The sequence below is a fragment of the Panthera uncia genome, assembly GCF_023721935.1.
Source record: "Panthera uncia isolate 11264 chromosome C1 unlocalized genomic scaffold, Puncia_PCG_1.0 HiC_scaffold_3, whole genome shotgun sequence".
Lineage (NCBI taxonomy): Eukaryota > Metazoa > Chordata > Mammalia > Carnivora > Felidae > Panthera > Panthera uncia.
Genome location: NW_026057584.1, coordinates 9,660,737 through 9,674,289, shown reverse-complemented (window position 1 = coordinate 9,674,289; position 13,553 = coordinate 9,660,737). Strand labels below are relative to the sequence as shown.

Sequence of the window (13,553 nt, the reverse complement as noted above, 5' to 3'; positions counted from 1 at the left end):
ACCGCCAAATGCAGGAGACAGGGGCTTTAGGGATACTACCTTCTTAACAGAATGCTGAGGTCAAAGAAACTTCTCTGTCACTACAAATGCAGGAACCAGAACTGAATCACAGGAAGAGAGAAATCTGTACCCTTACAGTGACTAGCTGTGTGAAAGTTTTCTGCTGGGTTCGGCTAAGGCATCTAGAACTCTCTCTGTGCCTGTTCCTGATTAGACTACCTAGAACTCACAATTAACTTTTTGGAGGGGCTGGGAAGAGGGAATTATTTAATTACCTCTTCCTTCCTTCCTTATTGTGAAATAGTTAAAAAAAAAAAGAAAAAAAGGTGTTCTCATATACAAAAGAAAAAAAAAGGCAGATCAGATCAGTAACTGTAAATGACACCACGACATAGTCGGTATTAGCTGTGACTAACCTCTGACTCCGTCTCAGCAAAAATTAAAGGGCAGTAAAATCTGTCTCTACCCAACTGTCTATGCGTATAAAGCATAGTTAGAAATCAGTGCTTGTTGGTAGGATTACTAAGCAAACAAATTTAAGGCAAAACCGGAGTAACAAGCAAATGAAATATAGACTTTCTTCCCTACGATGCAGGATTAAGTTCTCTGCAAAGAGAGGTTGCTTTAAAATGGGAAGAGTCTTCCTGCCCCTAATTAACAAAGGGTCCCACACATTAAGGAGTAAGCTAAACAGTAAAAAGCATTCAAACAGGTTAACTACTGACTTTGAAACCATCAACCTTCAGAGTTTGAGTCAAAACCATCAAATGTACTGGTTGATGCTGAAATCAACGAGGCCAAATCTGTCAGGGCCACAAGAGATCTGGATAAAACATCAAATACAGATATTGTGGTATGAAACATTGCTTTGTTTATACATGTCTAAAATTTAACAATGAACCCTTTAAAAAATGAGGAACAAATGCTATGTTCACACAAAAATCCTTGTGCTTAGTTGGTAAAAAGGTATCAGAACAGTTTTAAAACCAAGTGGCTCATTCTTGAACACAAATTTCACCTGATTAAACTGCTCGGCTCCTATGCTGTCAATGTCAGAACCGCAGAAACACAACTCCCCTTCTCGGACTTCATGGTAAAGCTGCTCCCTGGTCAGAGCCCCTGCAAGAACCAGGGAAAGACACCCCCTGAGCTCAGTCACCCTCAGTGGGGGTCACTGCCCAAGTTCACTGTGAAAGGGGGGGGGGGGAGTGCTCCCAATAAGGCCATTTAAGTGTAAAATGACAAAATAATCTAAAGAAAAGCAAGCTACTTTCTTTTCGGTGGAGGGAGGGATGGGAAACAAAGAGGCTTCTATACCAATTAAATCAGACTTTGGAACAGTCTGTAGAACAAAAGAGAATTGATTTCTCAAAGTTCAATAAAAAAAAAAAATTAGCTCATCTCTCATTTTCAAAAAGATACATTATGGAAATCCTCTCAAGTTTATGCAACAGGCTTAATTATGAACCTTAGGAAGGAAGGAAACTCCTCCTATTTTCCTGCCAGATTTTATGTTCTTCAAGTTGCAGTCACAAATTCTCTCCCTAGTGGTATCAGCCATGATGTGAATCATGGAGATGGGACGATTTGCTTGCACTGAAATACGGCTACACAATGGAGAGTTATGCATACAGCACAGAACTATAACCGAAAAGGTGAAGCAAACTTTATTTATTTTCAGGTAAAAACATTAACCTGACGGATTATTGCAGATTTGAGAAATCAGCACATGAAACAACTGGACAGAGCTTTGCTTACAGGTGCTTGTATCGGTGCCGAGACAAAGGCTGAACTGTTTGTCCCAAGTTAGCCCCGGGAGGAGGGGAAGGGGAGAGAGGAAAAAAGACGACCACGAACAAAAACTTGAAAACAAGGACAAGGGAGAAAAAGCATTCTTGGACTCCAACGGGGAACGAAAACTGCTAATTTTGTTGAAAACGTTACATCAACTCAAAATGCTCTGGTCGTGGAATAAGAAAATACCGGCCAGCCCAAGCTGTAGACTTTTCAAGCTACACAAGAGTGAGTGGGCTTTCCTGGCCTCCCTTCCAGAAGCTGCTGTGGTTGCCAGAATCACCGTGTAAACAGTCCTATCGGGTCACTGGGCAAAGGCCAGCCATACCCTACAGCTATATTAAAACTAAGCTATGAGAAAGGTCTACCGAGCTACAAAGGCTGAATCACACTGACGATATATTTCAGTTCAATGAATTTTAAAATTATATCTTAATTTGAGAGAGAACACGGAACAACGGGAGCCCATGGCTGATGAAGATGTGACAACCGTGAGTGTCGCACACAAAAAAAACCATGTGGACCGCGGACAACACATGAACCGGGGAGGGAAATGAGAGGGGAGGGAGATGCACACAGAGCTAACCTACCGAACCGGATTTGTCAAACACACGTGAGCTTTCGTGTCTGTACTTATGTACAAGAGTGGTCTTTGGAGGAAACAAAACTGCAGACTTAGCTAGATGGACACACACAGCCCAGAATTAAACTGCACAGCGACATTTATTGTTTCAGCCTGAAAAACATCCCTTTTTTTTTTAAATTTCACACAGCAAAGCAAGTTAAAAACTTCACTCATCAAATAAATGATAATTTAAACAAGAACTTGCTAAAGAAACCTCATCACAACAACGTTTTAGGGCCTGATCACTTTAAGTCCATGGGGCCATTAATGAATATCAACCAAGTGTCTCTTGTATAATCTGCAAGCCATTTTTCCTACAACAAGAAGGCGTAACATGTTTCCTTGACTCAGGTGATACATTTAGAAAAGAAATCATGATTTTTTTTTTCTTTTGCTGTAACAGGCAGACACCGCATTTCTCGCTGTGATCAGGAAAGATGGAACGACTGCTGTCCTTCTCTGGCCGCGATCAACAGTTTCTCACGCATGATCTCAATGCTCGAGTAGTCCGGCAACTTAAGATAGTTCACACAAGTCATTACGGAGGGCAGGAAGTCATCCGGGTTTTCTGTCGATTCGAATGTCTTCCGGACAATTGTCAAAGGTGGATTCAAACTCCGGAAGCCTGAGCAGAAGGGGAAGGAAGAAAGACCAAGGGAAGTTAGTAAGTTAACAGGCCGCACACAGCTAACTCCGAGCCAGATGTTTTTTAGCCACAAGAAGAATCCGTCTGGAATCACAAACGTAGCCTTTCTGTGCTGCTACCATCAGGAAACGTCACGCTGCTTGGCTGTACGGTGTTACCACACACGCAAGGCGGTCCTTCTTGCTGGGCAATTACATCTACGCACGTGATGTACGTTTAGTGTACGGACCCCAACATCTGCTTTATTTACTGGAAAAAACCACTGTAGAATATGGAGGCCAACAGCTCCTTCTGCTTTTTGGCTTTTAAAACTGAGTACCAATTTGACTCCTATTGGGACTGACTCACTCCTAGAAAAGTAGACTTTACAATGCTTTCTCATCCAAGAGTCTGTAAGGTACAGCTGGCTGGAGGATCTGAATTTCACCTAGAAAAGTAGCATTACGTGTTCATTAATAATCCTACTTCAGTGTGTTTAAGATGATCCCTATGAATCTCCCTGCCGGCCGAGAGCTCTCACATATCGCAAAGCCAATGGAAAACTCAAGACACGTTAGGATACTAGAGTAACGAAAAGGCACTGTGGGGTCAAATGCAGAATATCCTGCTGGTGGTACCAAAGTCTCTGTCCGTCTCTCCCTCTCTCTCTCTCTCTCCCTCCCTCCCCCCCCCCTCCCCCCACCACAGAACCGCGGCGGCCAGGCGCCTAGGGGACACCCACCTCCAACAGGCAGTCTCGGGCTACCGGTCACAAACTGGAGAAATAACCTCTGCTGCTCGTTATCAAAACTACTGAGAATCTCGAACAGGAACTTCACGGCGCGACTACAACAGAAACAAGTCAGCAAAATCATTTCAGCACGGGACTGTGCACCTTTCAATCACACCGCACCGCAGACTCTCACAGCCAGCTGCAGACTACCAAATTTCAATACGACTACCTATGAATTCGCATTAGGACGCATTCGGAAACCTACGTAGTTTTCTGTTGTCACAGCTGGAATTCAAATGGAACGATTACCGTTGTAACAAACAAGACTTGTCAGGAGTGTACAGATATTTCCATTTTACCGCAAACAAAAACGGGTAACGGGTTTGACCTGTATCCTCCTCTCTTTCCTCCTCCCTGTTCACTTACACAGAAATACCCGAAAAAGAAATCTTTGAGTCCTAAGGTCTTGATAGAAATGAGGCCAAAATATCAGAAAGCCTCCTTTAAAATAGGCAGACAAATTTAAAAATGGCACCCCCCTGTTGTTCATAACGTACGTATACACACGCATGCACGCACACACCACCAAATTCTTGACCCTCAAACGAAAGCCCAGCAGATCCGGGTACTCACCTGTCGTGAGTGTAACCGTGGTCCGGCCTGCAGCACTCCATCAGTGTCTTTGCATCCCAAGTGTCTGCTTTACTGCCGCACAGGAGCTGGTCCAGCTGCGTGGTCACCCAACAGAAACAAATTACTAAGGACACGGCTGCTTAACTCAGTGAAAACTCACAGGACATGCTGTTTTGCAGATGCCAATATAGCACAGGACTACCGTGTACCAAAGTATCATTTTCAATACCGAAAGTTCTGCACAGGGACCTCTTTTTTTGACAACGTGCTCTTCTACTACAGATACAGACTCAGCCTCCTCTTCTGGTGCCTTTAAAGGCACCCTGCCCATCTGCAGGGACTGGCTTCTAGAGAAGACTTTAATCGCAAACAAAACATACCTGAGACAAACCTTTGTTTAAGCTTTCCTAACGCCTCTCGTCTTTACGGGCTTTAACTCCATAACCTACATCTCGCCAGGGAGATTTCATAAATCCTGTTTTCTAGAAATGCCAGAAGCCAAGACACAGACTAGTGAGCTGGAGAGAGAAGTGGGAGAAAGCTGAACTGAGGCCCAGCCAACGGGCAGCTTCCTCACTTTGTACAGAGGCAGATGGCTGCCAGATGGTCGGCTGGGGCTGCACAGGGACCAGGCAAGCCGTTCCAGGGGGAACAGGAGAAAGCAAGAGTGCTTGCATCTCCTTGGAAAATCTAACACCAGTTTCACATTAAGCCATCTTTCCTCTGGTGACCTGCCCACCTGCAGAAGGACTACGTGCTTTGAGAAAATTTAATACCTACTACGCGTCACTCACTGGCAGGTACTCTAGGTGTCCCGTTCAGTAAGACAGAGGTTATCCCAATTTTATGGACGAGGCAGTCAGATCAGACACAACAGCCTAGACAAGGTCATACGGTGGAGCAGGAAGGACCAGAATTCAATTCCAGGAGCAACACTTGCTATTTTCAATTCCACGTGACACCCAGTGCCTCAAAGTGTCCGCTACACCACATGCTCCCGCGAGCAGCGAATCAGAGCGGACGTAAAAATCGTAACTGAGATTAAAATGCTACGTCGAAGTCATTCAAAGGTATCCGGGTTCGGCCAGTAATAGATGTGTAAAGTTATCATTCAAATACTAAACAAAAAGGATCCCACACTGGAGAAACCCCACACCTCGCAGACCCTTTCTGTGCCATCTCACCACTCGAGAGCAGCGTTCCAGATTCTTGTTGCACTTAAGATGGCTGGAAAACTGCACACTCATTTTTCCCCACTCTTAACGGTACTTGCAACACTTCCTTAAAACTCCAAGAACGGACTCCAATCATAAAACAGTGTCTCACCTAATCCAGGAAGTTTAGGTTAAAAAAAAAAAAAAAAGTGCACTCTCCTCAGCGACCGCAAAGACGCACATCCCATTCTCCACTGGCCGGCATCCAGGGTCAGGTGACTGACGATGAGGCGGGGCTTACCCAATCTCACACACAGACCCCACTCCAATACTTCAACTATATTTAATATTTATACAATATAAAATGTTATGTTTATGTTATATATATAGCATATATATAACATACATATATATATATATATATAACATATATATATAAATATAAATGTTATATTTATATTACATCATATCACACTTAGTATTTGATACTCTTCTTTGCTCAGAAATGATCTTCTACCTCTACCAAACATCCACCCCTCGGCTCACAAACCCACCTCGCCCCCCAGTTTTCTCGTTTGCAATCCTCTTCGGCTAGATGGCACAGAGACAGCGTGCTACGATTGCTACAGGTACACAGTGAACAATGGGCAATTTCTTCAGACACAAGCTACTCACTTCTTCCGGGTAGAAGTACTGGAGATGACTGAGTGGGAAGACAGATTCAAATCCATCTCTGAAGGAATCGAATTGCCTAGAAACGCCTTCATTGAGTGCCCAGAATATAACCAGCTGTAAAAAGAAAGGTCTTTTAAAAACCGTGACAAGATTTCATATCTCTTTCCTACCCAATACATGTCAAAGTACAGTGAAACATCCATCCTGATCACTTTAAAAACAACAGCAACAACAACAACAACAACAAACCCCACACAAATTAAGTCTCTAAAACATCTCTCAGAAAACCACATAAAAGATCTCTCAGGTCAACTTCTAACTCGGGGCCTGGCCAGCAAGAAAATGTAAAAACAATTACGATGAGCATTTATGTTTAGTGTGTTTTAAAAATTCATTTACATAAAACCCTGATGGCACAGAACGGTACCTTACTAGATGAGAAGCAGATGAAAGTTTCTCAAGAGGATAAAATGTTATTAAGAATTAAAGATAATGTGTCAAGATGCATAATAACCAACTGTTAAGTGTTCTGAATTTTTAATGTGAAATTTTTCTATCCAAATCCTGATTAAGTTCTTAGAACCAATGCTTCTGAAGTGGACCTTCACTTAGAAAAAGGCAAACTCTGGAAATGCAGTCACGTGAAATTGAAAAGGAACAGAAAGCATCTGTTACTGGTTCAATGATATCTAGTCATCAATGACTCCAGCTAACCCACTGGGTTCAAGAAATACAGGACATACTCAGATAAAAATAAAAACAACAGCATTTTGCTGACAGAAAAATACAAGCATCATCACAAATTCTTTTCAGAGAACTTTAATCTGGACATTAACTCATCATTTACAAGTAAGCTGAAAGGTTAGCTTTCTCAAAGTTAGGAAAAGCAGCAGGTAAGTTTGATCAGATAGTCCCGTGAATATTAAAGAATGTGTTTAACAGTCACAGAACAGTTGGGTATGCCAAAAGATATCTGAAGACCTTGGCTATCTACTCTTTCTCTAACAGACGAAGAAACCAGAGGCATTTTTCAGGGGTTCTATCTAAAATCCCACTGTATGAGCACCTGGGTGGCTCAGTTGGTTAAGGGTCCGACTTCAGCTCAGGTCATGATCTCGCGGTTTGGGAGTTCGAGCTCTGCGTCGGGCTCTGTGCTGACAGCTCAGAGCCTGGAGCCTGCTTTGGATTCTGTGTCTCCCTCTCTCTGCCCCTCCCCCGCTCGTGCTATCAAAAATAAATAAATATAATTTTTTTTTTTTTTTTTTTTTTTTAAATAAAATCCCACTGTAGGGTGGCAGAAAACCCAAGTCTGGGTATAGGTGGTTTTCTATCTTGAACCCAATGTTCTTTCCACTCAGGGTCAGAAATAAACCAAAAGAAACTTTTCAAAAAGCAGTAGTAAAGACCTACATAGCATGGAACTTAAAATACAATTTCTTTTTAATACAAAATTGTTTTCCCTTAATTTAACAAATATAGTCAAGGGCTATAGATTATCTGAAAGTCCTCATTACACCCATAAAAATGTGTTTGTGTGTGTGTGAAGAATAATGTCTAGTTTTGCCTTGATAGACAGAATGCAGTTCAATGAGAACACAAGTGATGGCTCCTTTTCACTGATTTGTTTTAAACGAAGACAATGAGAGTTTAGTAGTATTCAAACTTCAAGACAGAAAATTCAAGGTCATATATAAGGCTTCCTGAAATATCTCACACATTTTGTCAAGTGCAGACAGAAATGAGGGCCTGAAAAAGTGGATGTTGTGCAGTGATCTTGGGTGTCGAGGGTCTCAGGCAGGGGAGGCAGGCTCCCGGGACAGGTGCTTCCCCCTTCCCCCAGAACAGTGTCCACAGAAGTCCTGTGTCGCCCACCACGCTGGCCTTTTCCCCAAAGGGTGCCACGATTACGTACTCTTAAATATTCTTCTAAATTGTGGATAGTGACCGGTATATCCTTTCCTCCTTTCTTCAGTTCGATGTTGGGAAATCCTGGCAAAGTGAAATCCAATCCTAGATCTTCAACTGAGCAGCCGTTCATAGTCAGGGTTTCTAATGCATATTGTAGACTCTCTTTGGTCTAAACAAGGGGGATGGGAGATCAAGCACAGTAATTCAGTTGCTTGTTATGGCTGTGTTTATAAAACAAAAGATATGCTAATAAATTTTATGGGTTCCTTCAGCTCTTAGAATACTTCTTTTATTGTCATAATTTACACATGACACAGATCACAAAGGAAATAAGCACTTTAGAATCCAACTATTTTTATATGGGGGAAAAACAAGATCACTTAAGTGTTCCTTCAAGATGAGAGGTCTGCTACTCAATCTGACTGAATTTCAAATCACCTTTCACAGAAAGTCCTAATAGTTTACATGATGGTTAATTTAAGAGTAGCTAATAGGGCCAAACTTCTCCTAAATTCTATCTTAATCCTACACACACACACCCCAAATACCAAGCAATAGTTAGGAAACTGTAAATACAAATAATGTACTATCTACTAATGGTTATAATTAACATTCTTCCTGCTGCAAAGCTCAAGTCTAAGGAATACCCTGGGGATTCCTCATTCAATCACTTCAGGACTAGAGGAACAGATCTGTATCCACAATGAAGAAAAGTTCCAACAAAGCCCTCAAGTCCTACTCTAAAGACAAATATTAAAAAGCAATTTGTATTATTCACCTTCTTAAATGCTTAAGAATACGAAAGGCTTACGTAAAATTTCTTTAGATTAGAAATCAAAGACCAACATGCAGAACTGCAAATACTATCTGAAAATAAAGGTGTTCAGTATAGGAGGAAGGGGCCAAGTGACTTTCCAAACTGGGGATACCCATACGTATGAAATTCCTAGCAGCCAAAGAGTCTAGGTACAAGAAATTAGTCATTTAAACTAAAAAAGGCTAGGAAGTTCTGACTTACAGTCATTTTTAGAAGTTCTCATTTAAACTTAGTCATTCTTTAATTAAAAAATATATATATTTGTTTATTTATTTTGAGAGAGAGTGTGTGCACACTGATGAAGCCACCCAGGCATTTTTAAAATTAGTCATTTTTAAAAAGGGAAATAAAAGCTGCCTAGGATTCCACATGATTCAGAACGCAGGAGGGGTAACAGCACGAAGACAGGTATAATGTGCCTGGGGACTATGGCCGTCTGTCCTCGCCTGTAAAAGCCTGTGTTTACGTCTTTCACTCAGCCTCAGGTGCACATTTGAGGGCACCTGAATGAAGACCTTTCACTGCCATCATTGAGACACCTGGGTGACTCAGTCGGTGAAGCAGCCGACTCTTCACCTCAGCTCAGGTCATGATCTCACAGTTCGTGCCCCACGTTGGGCTCTGCTTGGACAGCGCGGAGCCTGCTCAGGACTCTCTCTCTCCCTCTCTGCCTCTTCCCTGCTCACTCTCACTCTCTCTCAAAATAAAAAAAAAATCGCTATCATTGAGAGGAATCTAGAATATACAGTGTCCTCGAGATGCTTAAAAGAAATTCACTATTCGTTTTTTCAGATCTTACATTAAATCGAAGGCTAATAAGCTTTAGCCCATTTCCCATGTATCTTTTGAGAATTTAAACTACCGAGTTTGCTCCATCCGTGTACTTTATAAACGATGAGGGGAGGGTTTGGAACCCTCGCCATTCCTCACGTGCTGGATGAAAGTCGGTTAACATGGTACATCGGTTTCTGGAATCTGGTTTCTGTACTGTGCATTTTATACTTTTAAAGTGGCAACATCAAAAACAAAGATCAGAAGAACAAATCTCAAAAGATATGAGGAAGAAAACCGGGTGGCATATTGCAAAATGTGTAACAGTGAAAGTTCCAGAGCAAACAGCCCGGGTGTGAACTCTCAGCCCTGCCCCCACTCCTAGGTATGTGACCTTGGCAGGTTACTCAGCTGGTCTGCCCTGGGTTTCCTGTGTGTAAGGCAGGAATATCAGAAAGACCTAAATCTCCCAGGGGTGTTGTGGATGAAATGAATTAATAGACATAAGGCACTTGGAACAGTGCCATGAGTTTTACTTTCTTTCCTTCCTTCATTTTCCCCTCATTATTTACCTAAGAGATAATCCTAAAGATGACCGTATTAGTTATTAAAATTTATCAAGTTGGTAAGCGTAAATCTAACGGATTCTAGAAAATCTTAAGACAACAAATCTTACACGGCCTCTTTTAAATGCCAATTTCTCTTCATAAAACATTTTTCATCAAGTCACCAATTAATAAGGGAGATCAAATTATTTCCCTTACAAATCATTTTCTTCTCTGATAACAAGGCATTCTAAAACCCATCTGTCCACAGTAAGCCCTTCTCCAGCTTATCAGGAGATGTGACACTTCCCTACAGAATCTCCCCTATTCTTACTTTACATAATTTATAAAATGGGAGCTGCTTTAAAATCGGGCCATGTTACATGCCCAGACATAGCTATTTGAGTCCGTGCCACTTTTTTGTCTTCTTCTAATGTCTGACGCAGAACTGCTAGTAATCTCAGACTGGGTAAATAATCTTTAATCTGTTATCAATATATAAAGAATACACATTCATGATATAAAATGAAAAATTACACCTTCTAGTAGCGAAACCTCAACAGGTGTTCCTGAGAAATAGAGAACACCTACCATGACCTTTAAAACTATTTTCCTGAGATCTTTCTAAAAACAGGTGGACTGTTCTTCTTTCCAGAAAAACAATCTATCCTAAGCATAGTTTTGATTGATTCAAATACTTACTAAAAGAATTCAGGGGGGCCTGGGTGGCTCAGTCAGTTGACTCTCGATTTCAGCTCAGATCACGTTACCAGTTTCGTGAGATCTAGAGCCACATTATCAGGCTCTGTGCGCTGAGCGTACAGAGCCTGCTTGGGATTCTCTCTCTCCCCCTCACTCTATGCTCCCCCACCCCACTTGCATTCGCTCGCTCTCAAAACAAATAAATAAAAACTAAAAGAAAAAAAGAAAAAAAGATAATTCAGTATGATAACACTACCTGTCCAGGTACATAATGCCCATCTAAATTTAATAAACAAGAGCCCTATGGCTTCAAGTCAGGACTGTATCCTATTTGTTAATCAAGCTGTTTATTTATCACCTGCTGTTATTATAGGTCATCTTACCCACTGTGAAGTCTTTTCAGTTATTCTAATAAAAAAATTAGAACTCTTCTAAAATACGACATTAATATAAAATAATAACTGGATCAAATATAAAGCACGTAACAAAGACCTCATCTCGCAACGGTAAGAAAGTGATCCACTTGACCGCTTTCTTATCTTCTAGGCTCACCTGGGATTTATCTTGTTCAAGTCTTTTCTTCTGTCTGACAATGTCTTCTAGGTGATACACGGATCTGGCTACAACCGGGTCAATGTCAAACAAATCATGCGATGTCAGTGAAGTTTCTTGCCGTAGCATCCACTTATAAAAGGGTAAGCCAAGGGGAAGGTCCACCTGAAAGGGAATATACACAAAACAAAACAGTCATGCTAAGCTTCTAGAATTGCCTCAATTTTATAACTGACACTTTAAGAGATCATTTATAAAGGTTGAGTAGTACTCCCCCAAAACCCCCACATTTTGGAATGGTTTCTCTCATTACACACAACTGTTCCCATTTAAACCCAATTTGGGGCCCTGATATTGTGAAAAACTTAGTACACTGAAGAATCCTATTTAAAAAAACTGACGCTAAAAAGGTGATGGACATATATATTCTCCATAAGAGCCTCAAACTAAGAGATGTTTATAGGAATTTTACTCTATTTGGGGTGGTGTAAACTAAATTCCACTGAAGTCTGTATTACTGCACATTTGGAAGAAAAAGAAGTTAAAAGGAAGGACCAACTAATTAAAAGTGAAAAAATGTAACTTCTAAAATAACTCAGGGCACCTGGGAGGCTCAGTTGGCTAAAGCATCTGACTCTTGATTTCAGCTCAGGTCATGATCTCATGGTTGTTGAGTTCGAGTCCTGCACTGGGCTCTTCTCTCTCCTTCTCTCTCTGCCCCCCGCCCCTGCTCGCATGCATGCATACACTCTTTCTCTCACTCCAAATAAATAAAAACATTAAAAAAATTCAAAAATAAAAATAAAAAATAAAATACAGCATTAAGTGCAGGGGATTAAGATACTCTCATAGTACAGGTACAAAGCAAAACCGTCAACAAGCGAATAATCCTAAACTTACCAATCTGAAATCCATGATCGCCTTGGCCATTAATTTGCCTAAGAAGCGAAACTTCATCTTAACCTTTGCGATATGAGCGGGCTTAGCCGTCCTACCAAAGGGAAGCGCAAACAGGCCCTGGAGGTTTTGAATGTACTTGGTCCCTTCTTGGCTTCCTATAAAATGAGCAAGTCACGAAACTTTAGATGCGATTTCCCAGAACAAAACAAAACAAGACAAAACCTGGTTAACTACTAACACTTAAGAAATTCAGTATTCTCAAAATCAGAAGGCAGATCACAGAATGAAGACCTCTAGAGCCGGAAGGCTCTCTTATTTGATAACAGAGAAAACAAAGGCTAAAAGGTAAAAGGGATTGAGGTCGGAGAGCATGTGAGTTTACTAGAAGCTAAATATATTTAATGAACTGTAATGGCCCTTTTACCTGATGTGGAAAACCCACAGAGACTCACAAATTGATGGTACCTTTTGGATTGCTGAGAGTCACTTCTTCACCTCTCCAGAGACCCAAGTCGGCTCTCTGTAGTTCCTGAGATACAAGTGCATAAAACTCCAGTGTAGGCCCAAGACCGGTACCAACCTACAGGAGAACAAAAATAGAACGATTTCAAACTTCAGATCTGACGCTGCCTTTTAGACCAGCCAACCTTTCTGCAACGCAGACGCTAACAGCAACCATTTTTTGGACGTGTTATTGCCCAGACCATCCTGTCTTCCTTCCGTCTTGGTCGGCCAGAACAAGAACCAGCAGCCCTGTATTTCCTCTTTCTCCCCAGGACCTAACACTGTCACTGCAAGGGTCCGGCTCCTACACCGGTAACAGCGCCACTGCAGCTGTCCTGTCCCCGGGGAATAAGATGGCTTTGTCTGAGTACGAATCTCTTTCCGGAGCTCTCGTGGGTGAGCTGTTAGCCTGAAACCAGTTCAAATGTCATCTCCTCAGGAGAAGCCTCCTTTTCTGCCCAGTTACTCTACCCCCCCACCCCTTTTTTTAGGACTTCTAGTTCAGCTACTTAAGTGCTTATCACATCATAGCACCGCAATTTTGTTACGGGCTCACATTTCTCACTCGAGGACAACTCTAATTCACCTTTGTACCTTCAGTGGTGCCTGGGCACA

At 41.7% G+C, this 13,553-nt stretch overlaps 1 protein-coding gene across 20 annotated transcripts in view; it reads right to left on the bottom strand.

The window, feature by feature from the left end:
- Positions 1-2,498: 2,498 nt before the first annotated feature.
- The window catches only part of TRIP12 (thyroid hormone receptor interactor 12), a 138,801-nt gene continuing 127,746 nt past the window's right edge, over positions 2,499-13,553 (bottom strand). For all 20 annotated transcript variants that reach the window (XM_049614728.1, XM_049614724.1, XM_049614727.1 and 17 more), the window contains 8 exons: positions 12,900-13,014; positions 12,435-12,589; positions 11,535-11,699; positions 8,152-8,316; positions 6,240-6,353; positions 4,411-4,505; positions 3,787-3,890; positions 2,499-3,044 (listed from right to left, as the gene is read on the bottom strand). In XM_049614728.1, the coding sequence (XP_049470685.1) occupies positions 2,848-3,044; positions 3,787-3,890; positions 4,411-4,505; positions 6,240-6,353; positions 8,152-8,316; positions 11,535-11,699; positions 12,435-12,589; positions 12,900-13,014 (1,110 nt within the window). In that variant the 3' untranslated portion in view covers positions 2,499-2,847. The remainder of the gene's footprint in view (positions 3,045-3,786; positions 3,891-4,410; positions 4,506-6,239; positions 6,354-8,151; positions 8,317-11,534; positions 11,700-12,434; positions 12,590-12,899; positions 13,015-13,553) is intronic.